Below are 21,646 nucleotides of genomic sequence, written 5' to 3' on the forward strand. Positions count from 1 at the left end.
AATCTAAGTTTATCCACACCTGCAAGTAGTGCGAGATCTCGAGGGCTTATTGTAATAACAAAGCGATAAAGTAAGATATTAATAAAAAAAAATCATAGCCTCTATAAAAAAATAACGTCCTAATCGTTTCACCCGTTTAGCAGCACGGCCACTAGCACACTCGTGCTTGTCAAACATACTTAATTCCTGTTTTGTTCTGTTTGTTTTCTATTGATATAATCCCGTCGATTTTGTATTTTTTGATTCTGTATATAAAAATAACTCAGCCCAATACGCTATAATGCTGGACAATCACAATTTGACGTCTACTTACAAGTAAGGAAAATTTTACCAGCAAGTAACAAAAAACTTACAATTTCGCTTGCCGTACGGAGTCTGCAAAAAATATTAGTATATTAATGCCAGAAATAAATAAAGGTTACCCCAATGGGAAAAACATCTAAATGCCAATACACGCTTTATTTCAGATCAATGATCCTGAGCCGGCGCGCGAACGACGATGACTCCCGTGACGGTTTCACCAAGTGGCCCTTCATGACGACCCATACTTGGGGGGAGTACCCACAGGGCACGTGGACCTTAGAGGTATGCCTCTTCTATTATTGGGATTATTAATGCTGACGAGAAAAGAAGCCAGATGACTTTGATTCGATGGGTTCGAAAGTTTTACCATAAGCATTTTTGTTAAAGACCAATGCTTTTTTTCTGAATCTGTGTGTCTCGTTAGAAGCTCTTAATGTTTGTGCCACCCGCTATACAAATATCAAATACCTATACAAGAATTTTTGGGATTCATATCTGAATCTTAAAAAGTCTGGCGACACAAGGATTAAATTACGTTATGTGGGAGTCGCTTTTTGATTGATATGCTTGGTGTGGAAGATACGTTTTATTAAAAGGAAATAAGAAAAAAGATAAATGTTTAGTTAATTACCGTTGTATGATACAGGCTCGCTACAACGGCGGCGCGGGCAGCCCGGCGGCGTGGTCGGGCTGGGTGCGCGGCTGGTCGCTGGTGCTGCACGGCACGCGCGCGCCGCCCTACGCCGCGCTCGTGCCGCAGGACCCGCACTCCAAGCTCGCCGTCGTCAAGAAGGCGCACGAGGACAGCCTGCGGCCCGAGTAACCGCCACGGGGACCTGCTCTGTATTGGTTGGCTCTGATCAACAAAGGTGTTCGAGACATTTAATTGAAATATCCCCTGAAACGTATTCTTCAAAAAATCCACATAGTCAGGTTGTTCCTTTTCAAAGATGATTAAAAAAGCAGTAAATACACGACAATTTCAAACGTTTTAAACCGTAAATTTTCAGGTCAGATTTAAAGTATTTTTCGAAAAATCTTCCAGGAGAACGTGCCAGACAGTCTAATTTAAACCTGAGCTCTTTTACTAGGCAGAAATACCACAGCACATATTTTTTAATACCAAAATGAGTCGACAAAAGATCCAAGATTTCAAAATTGTTCAAAAGTATCATAACTTCTGTGTTAAAGCAACGATCGAAATCTCAATGGCATGACGTGACGAGTACACTTATATACAGCCTGTTCAAAAAAAACTTTAAAAAACAATGAGAAAAGAACAACCAATACAGATCAGTATATCCTAAGCCTGGCAAGAACGTGTAACATAACATTTACAACCGAGCGACAGTAAGAATTTTAAATACCTAGATTTTCTAATATACTCTATCCATTCCGTACATAAAAATATAATTGTTATTTCTTTACGTCATCGGTCGTATTTGTTATGTCAAAGAAAAGATCCCGTAAAAACTTATGTATTTTTGTACATAACTTTGGCAGAAGCATTTATTTTTATTTTTTTGGCTTGTAAACGTAACTGCTAATTTTCTTGTTTTATAGAATTTATTTTTTATTTTGTAGCTATTTTTTTCTGTATTTATGGCGGTATAAAATTAGAAATCGTAATTTGCTTGCAAAGTAGGAATTAATAGGTTGGATTAATTCCTTACGGATTATAACCTTTTTCGTAGATTTTTTTCTTTTCTTACCGCCATTCTTTTAAGGTAGAAACTGTTTGTTGCATTTTTAAACAAGTCAGTTGTTTGAAACTAGTCATTTACTTTTATATCATGTTAATTTTTGTTTTATTGTTACTTAAATTATTTTTAATCTTTTAAATACGTGTAGCCAAACAAAAATGAACCTTGTATTCTTAAAACGGACGATCTAATAATGTATGTCACCTAGAAGTACAGTTACGATCAAAAGTGAATTATAAAAATTGAAATTTATTTTTTCAACATGTAATATAATGACATTATTTTTATATGAAATCATTAGAGTATTATTTATGAATTTTGTTCATCTTCCATATAAATATAGACGATACATAAACATTCGGACATATCAGGTAACGTCATAGTGTGCTGAACTTTGATACACAAATATAAAACAAATAATTTTATAAAATCATGAAGTTGAACAAGATTTATTCTTAAAAAAGACATACTTTCCTTTTTTTGATAAATTATTTTTAATTATTTAATGATTAGTTAAGTTTGTATTTTCATTTGTCGTTTCGTTTATTTCAAATGGCCTTCATTTAACCCAGCTAAATGAAGTTTATTTGAATAAATTTCGTTTCAAAATACGTATGTATCGCAAGATGCATATGTTAGAGTATTTACAAAGAATATATTAGAAAATTATCTTTATCGATTAAGATATAATAAAGCTATTTATAACGTACAGAACTTCCTTATGGGGCCCACTAACAATGATTTATCAGCCTCCTTGCATCTATTTTCTTAAAGAATAAATTTTATTATTAAAATAAAAATTTCAAGCGTTTTCACTTCCATATTATATTCCACTATGTATTTAACATTTAACGTTGTATGGGCATTACTGTAGGTTTATTACAAAATCGTTAGGATAATGGTTGAAAAAAACATATAAAGAAAAATATATTATGTACTATTATTATAGAAAATATAATGTGATTTGGTGTTGTATTTGAATTAAATGACGTTTTTGTAATTGCTACTCCTTTCCCTTTAGTAGTATTACTGTGAGGTTCCGCTTAAATATTATAGAAATATATGCACTCACTTTCAAGTAAAACAACTAGGTACTCACTACAAACTTTAAAAAAATATGTTCTCTACACATTAACAAATCTTCGGTCGGCAGACTGATACATTTCTATTACCTACTTAAGTACCTGTGTCTGGCATTTTTTTTAAGAATCAACTAAGGTTAGCTAAGCCAGTAAGACTTTTCCGTATTATATTAAAAAGAGTAAAAAAATCATAAATGACAGTCTGAAAAAAAAACCAAGTGAAGTATGTATTAACATTTTATTCTCATTAACAAATGTTGGGCAGTTTGTTTATCTTAAAGTACTATACACAACGGTATTGAGATATAAAACTATTTGTTACACTATATACAAATAAGAAACATATTATTACATCCTGTAGAGAAAGCTCAATAGACCCGAAATGTTATATCATGTAAAAAATACAAAGAAAACTGGACCTACGATTCATGACAGTAAGGTTCAAAGTGACTTAGCCTCCGTATACTCAATTTTATTACAAAGCTTGAAATAACAGGGTTAACGTCACTAAGTCAAATGTATGGAAATGACAGATCAAGTCACGTGGTATGGAAACAAAATATCATTTCTATACATTTAAGTGGTTTCTGTAGACGTTAAACATTGTCGATAGGTTACTTGGCTAGAGAGACTTAAGTTATAATCGATAAATATCTGGCGGCTTCCAAATCGCCAAATTGACAAGAGATCGTCGATAGAGAAAAAAAAAAATATTATTTTAAAAATTGGTGCCAAGTTACGCAAGAACGTTTCATTTAAAGGTAGGAAATTCATATTATTCTAGACACAGTGAAATATGGCTGAACTTTTGAATACGTGACAGCTATAATGTATTAATAATTGACAGGTATTTTTGTCGTCTTACTGGATATCACATTAGGTAATTTCTATATAATTTGTGTAAGTATACATTGTTTACATGATAAACAAACCCATTTAATGCAATATTAAGTTATAGAACTATACAAATACGTGTCCCTTTGTATCTTAGCTTATTACAGATACATTAATATTTTACTATTATGTATAACATGGTCTATCACACAATAAGTAAGTCGATATCGCGAGACAACTCAAGCAATCTAGCCGCCATATTTAATTTAGCATAGCCGCCATTTTTATTTGATCAGATCTATTGGGTTTTTAGATCAGTACCCAGAAAACTTGGGTTGTGAATCAAATAATAAGAGGCAAAATGTTGCCAGTCAAAAAAAGAAAATTATTTTAAATACACTTTTTTTATTTATCTCACGATATCGCACTTGGCAACAGATTTAAACTCATCCAAGTACTTAATGAATTTATTTAAAATTAAATTAAGCTACAATACATAACTCAACCTAAATTTAAAAATACAAATACATACACGAAAGTTTGTCACCTTTTCACTTCATCACTGTTTTAAAAGTCACACACAATTTTGTATGCTCTCATACATGATCATACAATTTGTATGACTTCATACACTTTTTTGAAACATCGTCCTTACAGTCCGTATCAGTTCTTAGGGCGGATTGTGTAATACAATTCACTTTTTCTTCGTTGTATGGGACTCATACACCCATCTCATTGTATGGCCTGCCGTTGTGCATGTCTACATCAACGCCGCGTTCCGAGATCCCGTTGAGCCCATTAATGTGCCCACGGGAACTTAACTGTCAGAGATCTGTGGGGAAAAAAAAAACAAAATATTAACAGTAGTCCTTAAGCAACGCTTGTATTATCAATACAACGATCGCGCGAAACTGCAATTGAAACTTAAATGAAGATGCTTTATGACTTGAACTTCAGTTCCCTAGCACTGTATCAGAGTAAAGCAGATCTATGAAAATCAATGATGTATATCAAGATTTTCTTTTCAGAGATGCTATTAAGAGCATCATTTACTTGTTTATCTTTTCTAGCTAATGAGATGTACTTACCCATGGTTTCCTGCTGTAACTCTAGTTTGTACGCTGGGTTGTCATACGGCGGGAGCGACGACTCCCGGGGAGCAGATGGCACTGCTGTCAATAAAATGCTTATTCATTTAACATTCATAGTTAAAAAAAGAATCCAATCAGAAATTCTTTTAAAATGAGTCTAGATCAAAAATCTTTTTATTGCATCGTTAGTTCTAACTAGATAACTCGTAACTGTGATTTTAACCTGTGTCTTCAATCTCGTCAAGTCCAAAATATTTTGATTTGAGATCAAAAGATCTCAATTAGATTTTTCAGACTACAATTACTTAACTACTATGGGTGTGAGAGGACAAGTCCAATGCACGAGAATCATAACGAAAAGAAAAATATTTTTTTTTGTTTTCTCAAACTAATCGTGGCTCACACAAATGCTTGGCCTAAACTCTCGCGGTATCGAACCTGCGAAACATCCCCCTTAGTGGTTTTGGCCTGGTAACTTCAACCACTCCGCTATTTTTCACTCGAATATTCATAGGTAAGTCACTCACTAGTAATAGGCACAGATCTCGGTCGATGTCTTCGCAGCACGACCAGCAGCAGCAGCAGTGACGTCAGAGCCCCGAGCGCGGCCACCGCGCCCACACCCACCAGCGCGCCGTAGTAGTCGCCGCGGTGGCGGCCCGCTATTGATGATGCTTCGATCTCATCTGGAAATATGGAGAAAATATGAGGAAAATTGGGACTAGGTACTATATTGATAAACGCTAATCAGACGGCGTCTTTCTCGTACAATTACATCGAAATCAAAGATTCAATACTTTGGTATAGTCTTGATGGTGTAGTCCGAAAATTATAAAAGTAAATAAACTTCTTAGAACCTCTCAAGTTAAACATACATCTACAAAAGCACCAAGCTCCAGGCGCAGTGTAGAGTAGTACCGGACGGCACTCATTCGAAATAATAAAAAAACTAGTATCCAATATTCGTTCTTTAAATCCTTTAGAACAGGTACTGATTGATTATGGCCTAAATTTTTTAGTTATAATAAATTCAGTTATCAATTACTTACTGTCGACCGGTTCAGGAGAGTCCAGTGACTTAGTGTTAATCTCCAAGACGTTGCTAGTTTTCACTTTTCCATTGGTCAAGAACAGCTCCAACCATACACGACATCTGAAAACAAAAATGTTTGAATGTTAGCTATAGGTACATTGTAAACATGTGACATTCTTAGAAAACACTGGTAAACGGAACAAACTAAAATGTTGGGAGAAAAATGGATTAAAAATATTCTAGTATCACCAACACGCAGAGAGTATGTGAGCGTGGTATATAACATATTTCGTGCTTGTTAAACTTTAGCCAGTAGTCCATGATCGTGAAGATAGATGGAAGATTAGTAGGTGCAAATTGGAAGCATATCTCTCGCTTTTAATAAATAAACATGAGCCAAAGGGTTTAATCTGAAAACTACCCTCAAGGAGGAGTCTTTTGCTTCAGGCATTATTTTTGTGTTTGCTACTAGATACAATAAACGTTTATTCTACTCTATTTCAAAGACCATATGTACTTTGTATTGGGCTGTAGCCCAGTCAGCGTGATGGCAGGCGGCAGATCCCTGGCCGCCAGTCTGAAGGCATCCTTCTCCCTGCCGCCGGCGCAGGCGTGCGCGCCGCGGAACACGCGCACCCAGCGCTCGGCCGGGGCGGGCGGCCCGCGCCACCACACCTCCGCTGCTTCGGAACCGACTGTCCGAGCCTCAATCGTCACCGTGAAGTTATATGGATCTGGAAAGATGGTATTTTAATGTTGAGAACTTGTTACAATATTTTTTTCCGAAAATGTTATTACCTTCAAAATTCAGAATGCTTTCAATAAATAAGTATTCGGTAACTAGTGAATATGGGCGCACTTTCACTTTAAAAATTGGCTATGTCACCAGAGGGCACACCAGCGATGCTCTCAATAGACAGATCCAAGTATGTGGCCGAAATCGGTGCCGATCTTCATCATTTAGTAACATTAATACTATTCAAGAAAACCGAGTTTAGCATGAGTACCTACTTCACAAAACTCTTTTAGATCTAATTTAGCTCAAGCTAAAAGTAAAGTTAAGATTTTATAATTTCTTAAGTCTTGAAATGAGTTAGAACACAAATCACAACTTTAACAAACTCGACGGGTTATGAGTTCACGGTTTTCAGTGCAATAAATATGATGCGAGGGCTTAATATAATAACAATACATTAACTACGGTATTCAAACAGAAATCCGGTAAGACTGAACCCAAGAAGCCTTTTAAAAAACATTATTTAGCACTTACCAATATAAGGCGCAGTGACGAACTCGACCCTGCCAGGATCGGTGAGCTCAGTCGTGGCTTTGGGAGGGGGAACCAGCACCAGAGACGCCTCGTAGTGGCTCCCAGGGCGTAGGTCGTGCAGTTCAGCAGTAGAGCGACTGTGATGGAGCAACTCCGTCATACTGTAGATCGGAGTCCCCATTGGACGGTATCTGAAGAGAAAATGTTTAAAATAACCTTAAGGATACTGAATTCAAATCTTCTGAAATATAGTTCCAAAATGAGATTAAAGTCAAAAAAATCCTGTAGGTAAATCTGAATACACATTTCGGAAATTGTTATGAATCTCGATGGTGTGCAATTGGGGAGACCTATGTCCAGCACTGGACGAATATGGGCTGATGTTAATGAAAGTACATTTATAAAAACTGCAAATATAACTTTGTCATTCATACCAACATTGTCACTCAGTCATTTATGAAAACTAAACTTAAACCCCGAACAATTAATAGGCGATTTCTATTAACACTTAGCCACTTGACTATTTAATTCATATACATATTTAAATATTTCTTACCTGACTTGTATAGCATCTATGAACTGCAGTTCGTCTTCATCAAAGCGTCTCCAGCTGACATGAGCAGTGGTGTCGTTGACGTCCACCACTGTCAGGTGACTGTCGATCTCACGCCGCTTTTCTTCTACAGATGGTTGCAGCTAAAGAAGAATAACAAATAAGACCAACGTAAAGTTAGTGGAAACTGAAGGAGAAAACGTAGATTTACAAATCTAAAGGAATTTCGATAACTACTTGCTTCAATGGTTCTTATAATAGGATGTTTTTGGCGCCTGCGCCGGAAAAATAAGAATGCATAAGACCGTATTACTATTAACGAGACCGTATTACTATATACGTTAAAACTATTAACGAGAAAACATTAAAGCAAAAAGTAGCAAGGTATTATTTTATATTGAACTTCTTATTTTCTACAGTACAGACTTCCAATGACCACTTCTTTTTTCTTTTATCAAAATCCTGATCCCAAGAGAATATCCACTTAACCGATTGTTATTTTGATGACAACATAATAGTAATCACTATTCTGTTCTTACCGGTGCCATATCCAAAGTCCGTACAGTATAAATCTCGCTTTCTGGTTCCACAGGCAGGTTATGAAGGAACAGCTTGCCGCGTATCTTGTATGTCGTGCCTGGTTTCAGGCCGGTCAATCGGAATTCCAAGCGAGGGGTCGTCAGTACTTCGTCAGCCGGCGCGAACACTTGCGAATACCAGTGGGAGACATCTTCGTCACTGGAGCAGATAAATGTAATTTATGTAAGTAAGTAGAACAGATCCTATGGAATTAACCAAACCAACTCTAACCGTCAAGTTAAAATATCGCCTTCATATTTCGGGCTAACAGTTTCGTATTCACTCTCTTTCTGACATATTCTGACTATAAGTAAAGTATCGTACGTGACTACTGCCTTCAATATTCACGACATCATATTTTCCTAAATTGTGGTAATTGTGTACCTACTGGTACTTTGCGTACCTAGTAGTATTATTAAGTAATTTAAATTCAATCAATCTTTTTGCTGACTTATTTTATAAAGAAAAATTTATAATTATACTTACGCTTTATCAGTATATCTCAGGTCAACGCTACCCCTCAACCCCACCAGAACGGGTGGTAGACCAAACAACATCTTAACACTGGTCGGTGAGTCAGCTTGTAAAGAAATAACTGTCAGCTTTTTGTTCGTGTCCCCATATGGAGGCGGCAGGTTCAAACCAGGAGGCAGACCTTGCAAGGCAGGCTCTCCTGGACCAGGCCTATGAATGTTGTTCTGGTCGTAATCCGGTATATCCTCATGAGGGAAATGGATTTCAGGTGGAATAGTAGGCAGGAAGGACTGGTGAGGGGGTGCATCCGAAGATTGACCTGGAAAACATAGAAATCGTTAACTTCTATTCAATATTTTTGGTTCAGTGACGAGTAAAAACGCTTGAGCGAGGGTTTGTATTGTCTGAAGTAGTGACATAATACAGCTTGTTTACAAAGGGTATAAGTTAGTACAATGAGGTGATGTAATGATTGATAATAGTTTGAGTTATGATGACAAAAGTAAAGTTACAAGTATAATGTAATAGTAGATGCTAAACTAGATCGTATTTTTTGACAATACTCAATTGTTAGGAGAATAATTTTATTGTCTTTCCTATCCGTTATCCTTAAAATTACTGTTTGTAAAAAATATAACAAGAATATAGTGTAAGTATAATGTACATAAGAACAATAAAAGTCAGTCGAAAAGTTGAAAGTCAGTCAGGTACATATATAAAGGAGACATTTAAGTTACACCAAGGCGAGGCAACAAACCTGCCGCGGCATCAGGGCCCTTGTCTGCGGACCGTCCCAGGTTCTTATTCACTACAGACTCCACTTCCATCTGATTTAACAAATGCTCTAGATCCAATGCTGTGTACCCTTTGCCACCACCGCGGCCAGATTTTGGACTGTACGATGATTCATGTTTAGAGTTAGACACAGGTCTTAGTAGCACAGTCTCATATGGGTTAGGTTCTTTAGTCAATACGTGAGTTTTCGAGTCGTCATCCCACAGTACGTCATGGTACATTTCTGTCGGCTTCGGACCCTTCATGTCCTTAGTTTTCAGTATTGTCACGTGTTTCCTAATAGAAGATTGGTCACGGATATTACTTTGTGGAAGGATAACTCTAGGGATGTGGTAGTCAGCTGATTTATTATATGATATAGGCTCAAAAAGATTGTGTTGGTGTTTTGGCATATCAGAAATGGTATTAAGCTTATTTTCTAGGTGAGACTTGGAAAATGAATCAGACATCGGCCGTCTTTCGAGGGAGGGCAAGAAGAAATTCAAATTATCAATTTTAGAAATTGGAATTTTGCGGACGTGTTCGAACACAGGTTTTAATGGGATTTTTTGAGAATCCTTTGCCTGTTGTAGCGTAGTCTGCTTATTTTCAACCGGTGGCAGAGGTCTTTGGAAAAACTCATGCATTTTTTTATCTGAGTTCATTAAGCTAACGTGCTTTTCAGGATGTGTGTGTGTAGCTTGGTTATAAGTCGTGTGAGACTTTCGAAAAGGATCTGCAGCCTTCGTTGCTTCTGGTTTACGGTGTTGTATTTCCCAATTTTCCTGACTTCCAAGTAAGGGTGGTTCGGGATGAATTGTTTTAAAAGGAGCGTCGACATCATCAAGTGTGAAAACGGTAATATTGTCTCCTTTTGTTTGTGGAGGGCTTGATGGTGCTTCCGGTTTAAACTGTGATATAGTGACAGGAGCAGGGAAAACAGTTTTCAGGTATTTAGGCAGTGATTTAACAGGACTAAGATGTCTATAAAAGTCTATGGGATCAGTTGTGATAGGAGGTGGTGAAGGCAGTACTGGTGTTATTGTCTGTAGGTCAGGTGCCACTGGCGTCACGTAATTCATGACTTCACCCAGAATGGGCATGTTGTAAGTCTGAAAAGTCGTTCCATTTCCAGCTGCAAGCAAATGTGTAGATGAGTGACATGCGTGAAATGGTGATACAAGCATATTAAAAATGTGATTATGAAATTTTATGATGAATGATGTATGGATTGCATGAATAGATTATCCATTGTATAGTTTATAAGGCATTTGTGCTTAACATATGCATAATGGTGATTGTTTTTTTTTTCAATAGCGTTTCGTATTGCATTACTTTTAATTTTCACATATTTATTCCCATATTTTATAGAAACAGTATTACTTACTATTGGGCAAACAACCCCACTGCTTGCAGCAGTCTTCATCTGAAATGTTAACAGCGGCTGGTCGATGATTCGGTGGGCACCGTAACGTCTGCGGAGGAATGGGAGGCAGTGGCGAGCACACCTCCTGGCAATCAAGGTCACCGTTTTCACAGAAGCATCGTTGTTCACATCCAGTTAAAGCTATCGGCACTTCGCTCCAATTAGGCACTCTATATACAAAAGAAAAAACCAATTAGTTGATCAGTTCCTTGAACAATTTGAAAACTACAGTTTGGTGATATTACTTACGCAATTCCTTTATAATGGCAAGTGCCATCACTAAGACATCTAGCTGACCGAGGGCAGCAGTTGGGCGGAGTGGCGGGCGGGGACGGCGCCCAGCGCACACAGCCCTTGGACACCAGCTCTAACCCCACATGTGAGGGACAGACTAACGCTGCACATTCCCTTGTATCTTGGCCTGTGCACTCACAGAGCTCTGTGCAGCCTATGTGGAACTCCTCACCTACACAATGTTGATACCGTAAATATTTTGCATACGAGAATTTAAATTGATTTTCAATAAAGAAAGTTTATTGAATACTTACCAACAGCATAAAATTGTCCGTCATGGAAGCATCCAACCTTCGACACATTATGCAGATCCTCATTCGGCACTTCATTAGCTCCGTTATCAGAGGTCGTTATTGTGAAATTAAACTTCGTACCGGTCTCTTTAGTCTTGAGGATATAATCCCTTCCACCTTCCAAATTAAGGATCAGGTTTGAGTACTTTAGTTCCACATCGCTGAAAGACTTTCCTCCGTCATTGCTCAGGAGAAGATGGATGGGGTCTTCGCTTTGGTTCAGATGCATGAGGTTTACTTGGACCGAATTGTTTTGGAGAACCTTGACGGAACCGATTGGCTCAGTTAACACAAGAGGCCTGGTGCGAACATGGTCTGGTTGCTCTTCATAGTCTTCGAAGCCTTTGATTAACTATAAAGACAAGATAATATTGATTTAATATGATCTGAATATAGATTGAAAGAGACTGAATCTTGTAAAACAGAATCCTAGTGAGGGATACAGGGCTTCATCTATGAGTGTAAAATTTAATGAGACAATGCTTTTATTTATATTTATATGTATAACTTTTAATTTACTTGACAATGGCATCAGCATTTGGTTGTGAATATATTAATTTAGGAAATTAAAGCATTTTGAAAATATGTATCTTCTGCTGCTAGATTAATGTAATGGTACAAACCTCAGTGGTAGTAGAAGTTGAGGTGGTAACATTTTCTGGTTCCTCATGAGCATCATGGCTGACGTCACAGACCTGCACCTCGCAGCAGGCGTCGTTTGGATCCTGCACGTTGATGCACTTGTCGGAGATAGGTAGAGGGCTACATCTGAAAGGATATTAACGGTTTTGATACAAAATATCATATGTACACGAATCTTTAATCTTACATTTAGTCTTAAAATTGCATAAAGCAATTAAAAAAATGCTTAAGTAATAATAATGAATATATTTAATATTGGTTACTTTTATTAATTAATTCTAAGCGGTATGTAAAGCAGTTGAAATAAAAATTAATGAAAATAATTAGGAAGAAAACTTAATACGTTTTATTAAATTTTCTTCCAATAAATTCTCTAAACTTCAGGTTGACTGTATAGTCCTTACCTTGGTTTGCAGGTCACTATGGAGTTAATTTCACACGTGCAGGTCTGCTCGCAGCCAATGTGCCACTTTGATCCGACAGGGTGTGTGTCGTTGCCATATCGACACACTTCCAATTTCTTCTTCAGATTATCTAAAAGAGAAGAAGGGATATTTAAAATAATTGACACGGTAAAGGTCACCACGTAAATTGGTTTTATTCTAGGCTTCTCGAATTATTGTTCTGAGTCTGAGTGAGTTCTATTGGATCACAAAAATATATTTTGTTTCATTAAACATTTCATTGTCCGTTTCCCTATACTATATTCCACACAATAGTAAACAATCGACTAAACCACCTTTATTTCATTAACCATTATCATAATATACTCTACTTGTTATCACAAAGTTGATACATCAATGAACACCTGCGTGCGAAAAACAAAAACCTATCGTGAGAAGATTTCTTGTTATTATTTAAACAGATTTTCTGTCTAGACCGCAGCTGCAACGGATAAATTATCGACAATCCCATATGATTCAAGACAAGCAAATATAAATAATAGGTACTCTGATTATTAGTAGACAAACGGTTAGGTATCCTGTTTGTCTCATTATTCATTCAAGTGTAAACAAAGTTGGGTATTTTCGAAAGATATCCAATCCATAAAAAAAATTGTCTTTAACTATTTCTAAATGAATATAGGGTAACTTAAAAGATCGAGTGTACTTAAATGAACGATTACGGAAAAGCTGAACCTAAAGATTTTTTTATCATGGAATATTTTTCGTTTTCTTGAGAGCTGATATTAATTTTATTGGCAAAAATAACCAGTTCCAATCCTCACCTCCATTTCCAGTAGCACAAGCTATGATAGAACAACATTCGTCTACCGGCGACTCGAAGCAAAGAGGATCATTAAGCCTTCGACCTCGACGGATGTAAGGGTGTTTGCATCGCGGGGAACAATCAAACACCCCTCCAGCTAAGCACTCGCAGGTCTCCTCACAGCCGCGGTCCATTCGCTCGCCGATCTGGTAAATAAAGTATGATTTGAAAATAATACCTAGAAGCCTAAATGGGGGAAAGAGCAACCACTAATAGTAACTACCAATAATCTTTGAATGTATTACTTAAAAAGTCTCAAAGATAAGAGGTTTTCTATCTCTACAATAAAGTAATTCTTTATCGTCATTTCGTGTGTGAAACTTTCAAAAGTACTAATTAAATCTACTACAGCCAAGTAAATACAATTTTGCCTCACCTTATAAGTGATCTCATTTTCTTTACAAGTATCCATCTCCTCTGACCCTCTTTCAGCCGTCATCAGTGGATGGAAAGGTGCCTGAAGGTTAGCGTAGAACTTCTCCGGCATATCCTTATGCTTATGCTCCACCGGCAGTATTCGAGGTTCCTCATCATCATCAACATCCAAATTAACATCACTTAGATCCGTAAGATGCTTCTTCTTCTGACTCGCATTCGTTTCATTATGAAGAGCTATAGCAAAGTTCTGCAGTTCATCAACATTCAAGTTCAGAAGTCTCGCTCTTGGTTTTATTTCAGGAGTTGTAGCTACTTCTTGTACTTCTGGAGATGTTGTTATTTCTATTTCTGGTTCTGTTCTGTTCTCCGTTGTTATTCCTGTTGTGGGAGTGGTTAGAGTATTCAGGCTTGTTGTTAGTGGAGCTTCGGATGTGACGTCACGCTGTTGTGATCGGTGAGCGATCGCGTCATCTTCTTCTCCTGTTATTTTGCCTGAAAATAAAAGGATTAATTAAGTTGCGTTTCAAATGTATGCATTAAGATAAGTGTCTAGAAAGAAAGCGCTTTCTTTAATCTTTTGTACCAATAACAGCAATCTAGCTCTACCAGATGACTTTAATAAGTATGTTGTGACTACCGCAATATATCACAAATATATGCAATTATTTTTAATATTCGTAAATCATACACCAAGACGGACATACACACTAATGGATGTAAGTTTATCTCAATCAGGAAACATTGACTTGTATCAACAAAAACAAGAGCGTAACTGGTCTGCGAACTGGGGCAGGGTCAGTAGGCGATTTACTGGGCATGCCATTAGACTCATGGTACACATAGCAAGTCAAACAAAAATCAATCTTATTACCCAGTAATAAGATCTCTAATTGACCTGGGATGGAAATCGGAACCACTTGTAAACTACCTGTCGATCGAATCAATGTAACTGTCAACGAACATCGCTTACTATAAAGCAATTTATAGTGCTTAATACTGATTAAGTTATTGTAGACTTTATGTTTATGTATACAGGAGTCTTATTTGATGAGTAGTTGTGGGATGGACTTAAGACAGTTTAGTTCAGAGACAATGATTGTTGAACGTGAGAAAGTATTGTGATTGTTATAAATAAATGATGATTGTTGAGCCCGTTCCTTCAAATTATCGACTATGAAACGTGTGACCTATTAGCGATGAGAAAGATGAAACTTCGCACGTTACTCTTGATTCGTAGTTGCCAATTCCGTTACAATGACATTGATTGGTAAAGTGTAATTTTATAACTTTGTAATTTGGTCGTTTATGTCGGCGTATCGGCGTATGTCTTGTCTATAGAAGTTATAGATCTATGGCATATTATACGCAGACACTAGTATAGAAATTACTGTTTATTAGTGTGAATTATTCCATATAAATTAGGTTGTGAGAATAATTTCTGTTGTAAAATTCAACCCATTTTGTAATAGGTCACTTCAGCTGGCTAAAGGTCGACTAAGAATTAGGACACCAATTTGTTAGTCGATTCTTACATCTCAAATAACATATTACCAATTGTGTGATACCCATTTACGTATATTACATAAACAAAATAATCAGTTAAATACGGCAATATATTCCACACTTTATGTTAAACCCACCCCACGCTTACAAAGTTGAAATCTGTGCAAACGACTGCAACAAATAACTTATTCCAAACACACATTATAAATGTCAAACATTAGATAAACGACGTGTAATGCGAGAGAACGGCTTGAGCCTTGTACACCTGCAGGCCACATTAGCATACTACAAGCACGTCCCAGCGAACTGACAGACGCTTCTAGAAGGTGTACCGTCAAATGAATGTACTTTGGCATTGGTAGTGTGAGATTTGTGAGCGAGTTTTACTCGTCTCTAGATGTTTGGGTAAGTTTTCTTGAAGCAATATTAGAAACATTTTGACTGCACGGATAGCCGAGTACTTTCGGTCATCACGTTTTGTGATCCACAAATACTTGTCCTCAGTCAAGGTTTATTAGTGCATGTGGTTTGTATGTTTGTGAAAGCCCCTACAATATAAGGATAGAATTCGTTTCAGCGGGAAAAGTAAAAAAAAACAACTTTGAATGAAACTTAGGTAAATAATTACTTTTACTAAAGGAAAAGTTAGAAAATTATTTTTATTAGGAGAGTTTTAGAGAGATTTAGCAATCAAACATGATACACCGAGATAAAAAATGTCTTAATATAAATTGTGATATTAAGAAACGTTTTGTCCACTGATCCATGAGTATTATTGCTCTACTGCAAAGCAATCGCCTTTTCCCAATCTAAATAGAAGCAGGTTGGCGGGCAAAAAAATCTTATTATGGATATCCCAACCTACGACATGGTGTATAAACAAATTGTAATTGCACTTTCTTGTCTTGTTTATTACTATTGAGTATGCATCGTATACCTATAGTGTCTAAACCAATGGCACAGAGATACTCTGTTAGAAAGTATTGCGGTTTTATTTGCTAGGAATGTTGGCGGGATTTCAGCTGGTATGTAGGCTTACTACGCACTTGCTATTCCAGCACACTGTCATAGGCATCATAAGAAAGTATAATAGCATACAATGTGTCCAATATCTACCAATATTTCTGCCAATACCCGGTGGTGAATTTCTCAAGAAGAATAATTAAACTGTAGAAATATATTTAAGTAGTTTATTTTGAGAGAAAAAGCAGACTGAAAAATTTTAAAAGTTATTCCCCTTAATTATTATTATTTAATTAATGGTAGTCTTAACTATTTACCAACTTAAAGTTTACTAAGAATCGCAACTCTTTAGTAACAGTTCAGCAATTTTAAATATCAGTAAACCGAAGAAAAACGCATTTATACGCATCTGCTGCTTCCTGAATGACTAACTGATTTATTGGTAAACAAATATTATTACATAAACCTTAATCGATAAAGTATGAAATCGATCGATTACGCGCGGATATCCTGGCAGTGAGTGATGGTCGCGAGTCGAAGTCGACCTCACTTCGATGTAGGTTAGTCAAAGGACGCGTCGACTGCGCCTGCGCGACCGGTTGTGCGCGTGCACACGACGCGAAGCTGTCTGCTGAGCGCTGTTTACGATGCGTTTGTAAAAAAAAGCTGTGATGTAGTTGTAAATATAAGTTTAAGAGACGGTTAAACATCGTTGGAATGTTTACAATATGATGCTTAATTGTTTTCGTTTGTAATATAGAAAACTATGACTTAATTTGATTTTTTAACCATTAACAGATTTGAAGGCTCAGATTGATTACGTGTAAATTTTGCGCAATATTTGCAAAGAAAAACTTGGAAACGATATTTCAATAACATTTGAATGTTTGTATTTGGATGTTTTCCAGATTTTTCTTTATGAGTAAAGAAAATCAATGTTGAGTAATTTCAAAACATATTTCTTTACCTTTAAGTAAGGTGTCCGGACAGCTCAATACCAAAGATTTATAAGCTTTTACGCAGCCTAAAGTTGCCAAGTTTGGTCAAAACCACTTTTCAATCCCTACCCACAGTTCGCTTCACCTTATTTGTAAAAATAACTGTTTTATTACTTGTTTACCTCCACAAACTCATAAAATATTTCAAATATTATTACTAGAATTATTACTAGAAAACAGAAATATCCTGTATCTCGGTACTACTAATAATTTATTTTGTTATTGTCCTAGCTTAGAAATTTACTATGTTCCGTTCTAGTGTTGGTGGTACACATTTCGAATATGAATTTTATGAAATAGAGAGTTTACTACCTATTGCCGGCGGGCCCAACGCTACAAATCAAAAATGATTCCACAGGAACATACAATTTCAATTAAAACCACCCAAGTGCTAATCCAAGTTATACACCGTGATTTTTTAGTCGTCTTACAAAAGTAGCCGAGTTTGTGTATCCTATGACTAGAACACGTTCATGATAAAAAAATAGGTATTTATCAGATTTGAATAAATTTAAAATGCAATTTTTATTCAATATTATGATGCAATTCGTAGTTTTTTAGAAACACAGCTCTGTTGCGAGAGCGGACCGAGCCTTGTAACAATGGTGAGGGGCGCGGGCGGCGGCGTTTTGATCATTTTTAAGAGTATTTTCAGATTTCTCTTGTTTAATTTTTCTTTGTACTTATTCTTAGTTGATGATAAAAAAAAAATAGTGCCAAGGGGTATTTTACGTCGGCGTCGTCCTTTTGTAAGACGACTAAAAAATCACCGTGTATACTATCCGTATACCAAGTTTCGTCTAAATCCATTCAGTGGTTTTTACGTGAAAGAGGAACAGACATCCATACATACAAACTTTCGCGTTTATTATATTAGTAGGATACTTAATACAAAGATAATATCATAATTATCAAAGATAAATAAAACATGATACCAAGACAACTAATTAGTAATTAACTTCGCTGATTAAATACGAATACATTTCAAATTTCTCAATATTTTCTCCACAATGTACTGTCATTAGTTCCCATTGAAGCGCTTTCTTGTAATCAAGATATAATTATTGTATTACTTTATAATTAACTACTCATTTTTTAAATAACAATTATTTTAAATACGTTATTTTGATACAGACATAAACAATTTATTGCTTAGAGAATTATTCTTTAGGAAAACTATTAGTTTATATAGCTTTTGATCGTAAAATACGGTGCTTTTAACAAATTTGAAAATAACGTAGATAGAATTATATTTGTCTTTTATCATAGATGGTAAATGGACCTCAGTAGACTGAATCGATTGATATCGATTGTAAGTTATTAAATGATTTAACGGTTTACTCACGCGTATTTATCGGGGTAGCCCGACTAGTTTCGGACCCAATCGGAGTCCTTAATCATGAGCAGACGCGGCGCGATCGCTCGGGCTACCCCGATAAATACGCGTGAGTAACCAGTTAAATCATTTAATAATGAATCAGTCTCACGATAGTTAAAAATAAGGTAAGTTACCTTACCGCTGAAGAGAGATGAAGCCTTCATCAATTTTCATCAAAATCTGATATATAATTTCGCGTTCAAGTGCCACAAATAAATATATATCCTCAAACCCAAGACCATAATAAAAGTAGGATTTTTAATTACTTTTATTAATCACCTTCATTATTATTATTGACACTAGCTAGAAATCTCCCACAGTTGGGCAAACACCACTGTTCCATTTGTTTCTCATATCTCCAATTAGTCATAGAGCGTGACTAAAAAGAAAACTCAATACAATTACAAAACAGTTTACAAAATGTCCTCCGGGTTTCGAACCTAACCTTGCGCGTACAAATCCGGTACAAAAATATCCGGGTCAGACAATTTGTATTCAAAATACATTCTTACACATTGGGAATTTAGATAGCATTGCATAATATTAGATGAAATGTGATCGGATGATCGATGCTGTATTTGTGTAAATACAAGTTTAAAGATATTCATGATAACTGTATTTTGTAGTTTTATTGGTTTAAGTTGTATTCTCGTAGTGTGGTCATTGTTTTGTGGTCAAGCAAAAATAAACCTTAAGAGCAATTGATTGAAGTTATTTAAGTATCTGAGTTAAAAGCTGTCTGGTATGTTATTGTACTTTACAGCTATGGAATTTTCTTTAGGAATATTTTTGTCTATAATATTCGTATGACAAGCGACGTTCGCTGGCTAGAATTTGTTTCCAAGGTGTTTTCCTGTTTATAAAAAAGCAGCAAATCAGCTGATGACTTTATATGAAACTTTTTTTATGTTCTATGTTCTATCAGTTAATAAATAACGAAAAAAAAATTCAATGGGTGCGTAATAATTTTTCTTTAGCTTAGGTACTTATGTGGAACCCTCAGTGACGAGTCCAACTTGCATTTTAAACGTTATTTGTAAGCTTATTGTTTAAAGTTTTCTCAATTCTCTCTCATTCATAGAGCCGAATATGTCCGGACTGTTTAACCAAGTTAATCTTTATCAGAAATGACATTGGTCAAATTTAATTAATACAGCATTTACAACTTGTTAACAAATTAAGAAGTAAATGGATTTATGTTAATTTATCTCTTAAAATCAATTCAAGGTTTATTTTTGCCAAATATTTTTATGAAATTTACGATGTGACATATCTGTCGAATTGATTTAAGATATTTACCTAAGATAGTCAGTCTGCTCTTGGGCTTTAAAATGTTTTTGAATCCAGTAATAATTTTATTACGAAAGCCACGCAAATTTTAATTCTCTCCGGTCATGTTAGATTTCCAGACTATCGGGCTATGAGAGCAAAAGAAGTCAGAGAAAAAACATCGACAATACAACACACAACAGTTACCAAAAAAAAAGTGTACCTAACTACATAACGCACCTAAACTATACCTCACAAACTTCCAGTGACTAAGTATTAGCAAGTGTGTCCATAACCGATAGTGTTGCGTAAATCACAAAGTATCCAACTCGGTAAAGGTGACGGCACATGAGCGCGGGATGACGCGGCAACGTGCGGCAATGTCAAGGCGAGCCGCGAGACGCCTGCTAATGAAATGACGCGTCGAATTCAGAATTTAAGATTAAATTATTCAGGTTGTTGTGTATGCGGTTGGGTTCAATATACTGTTGAGATATTTACAATGAAGTATATTCTACTCTTTATAAATTAGAAAAAAAGTGTCTTAAGAAGTCAGAAATCAAATCTAGAGTTAGTCTAGAGAATACATTCTGTAAAGGTGCTTAAAAGGAAAACAGATTGAAAATGAATACTTTCTCAATAAAACAATTATTTTTCTTAAGCAGAGAAGCTGAATCACAATTAAAGGAAAAATTTATCTAGGTCGAAGATCTTTTTAAGTTTACAATCACGATATTTTATTAAATGACCTTACATATTAAAATATGGTTGATGTAACATGTTCCACGATTCCCTTAAGGTCTGACAGATATGATGGATGCGCTCACGACTACTCGTCACTGCATGTTCATTACTTGTATGAATGGCAGCTTCTATCACGATCTGTGTGGTTAATACTAAGTAAGTTTAAGTTTTAGTACTGAGAATTCGTAAGCCATATTAATAACGTGTAATAGGTATGTAATGTAATAGAAGTTGTATCTGCTCAACTCTAAAATAGCATTAGCTTTAATGAAAAATAGGATACGTATTTCACGTTTAATTCACAATTTTAAGGTTCCTCAACATCTTACATAAAAAATTATCTTACGCAGTCTCGACCCAGATAGTAAAACGACCAAATCAAAAAAATTAAAAGGTTTTGCTGACGCGAGCTCAACTATTCGCCTATAATTATCATTTTTCTGTTTAGCAACAATGTGCCAGTACCCTTACGATGCACGTCGGTCCGGATATCAGTTTATCCGTTCAATGAATCGGTTCGCCATCGCGAGGAAGTCGGACATCTTACGCATGAATGGGATCACCGGATCACCGGCAGCAGACCGGTTCGACGTCGGAAATGTTTTAAAACAACGTTCAACTTGATTAAGCAGATAGCTTACTTAACGTGTGCAGTTAACTTGATATAACTGCACAGGTGGTAAGTGTTGTTATGCTTTTAAGATATTTTAGAGTATCGGCATCGGCCGATAGTTTTGAAGTCCATGTCATGTCATGAGCTGACGCAAACTAAGCGTTCGTTTCCTCGATGAGT

The 21,646-nt window shown here is 36.1% G+C and overlaps 2 protein-coding genes across 2 annotated transcripts in view; one reads left to right on the forward strand and one right to left on the reverse strand.

Annotated features, from left to right (window-relative positions):
- Window positions 1-1,653, forward strand: part of LOC113498528 (neuroendocrine convertase 2) — a gene marked incomplete at its 5' end in the record, with an annotated part of 55,986 nt that extends 54,333 nt beyond the window's left edge. The window contains 2 exons of the mRNA XM_026878552.1: window positions 468-585; window positions 950-1,653. Of these exons, the coding sequence (XP_026734353.1) occupies window positions 468-585; window positions 950-1,126 (295 nt within the window). The remainder of the gene's footprint in view (window positions 1-467; window positions 586-949) is intronic.
- A 1,659-nt stretch (window positions 1,654-3,312) lies between these two features.
- Window positions 3,313-21,646, reverse strand: part of LOC113498773 (putative epidermal cell surface receptor) — a 34,933-nt gene continuing 16,599 nt past the window's right edge. The window contains exons 2-17 of the mRNA XM_026878916.1: window positions 13,997-14,511; window positions 13,580-13,766; window positions 12,756-12,885; window positions 12,333-12,477; window positions 11,671-12,061; window positions 11,372-11,588; window positions 11,084-11,292; window positions 8,935-9,241; window positions 8,409-8,607; window positions 7,873-8,012; window positions 7,317-7,507; window positions 6,564-6,780; window positions 6,063-6,166; window positions 5,541-5,699; window positions 5,011-5,094; window positions 3,313-4,754 (exon numbers count right to left, since the gene is read on the reverse strand). Coding sequence (XP_026734717.1) covers window positions 4,747-4,754; window positions 5,011-5,094; window positions 5,541-5,699; window positions 6,063-6,166; window positions 6,564-6,780; window positions 7,317-7,507; window positions 7,873-8,012; window positions 8,409-8,607; window positions 8,935-9,241; window positions 11,084-11,292; window positions 11,372-11,588; window positions 11,671-12,061; window positions 12,333-12,477; window positions 12,756-12,885; window positions 13,580-13,766; window positions 13,997-14,511 — 3,203 coding nt within the window. The 3' untranslated portion in view covers window positions 3,313-4,746. The remainder of the gene's footprint in view (window positions 4,755-5,010; window positions 5,095-5,540; window positions 5,700-6,062; window positions 6,167-6,563; window positions 6,781-7,316; window positions 7,508-7,872; window positions 8,013-8,408; window positions 8,608-8,934; window positions 9,242-11,083; window positions 11,293-11,371; window positions 11,589-11,670; window positions 12,062-12,332; window positions 12,478-12,755; window positions 12,886-13,579; window positions 13,767-13,996; window positions 14,512-21,646) is intronic.

This window comes from Trichoplusia ni, chromosome 11 (genome assembly GCF_003590095.1).
Source record: "Trichoplusia ni isolate ovarian cell line Hi5 chromosome 11, tn1, whole genome shotgun sequence".
NCBI lineage: Eukaryota > Metazoa > Arthropoda > Insecta > Lepidoptera > Noctuidae > Trichoplusia > Trichoplusia ni.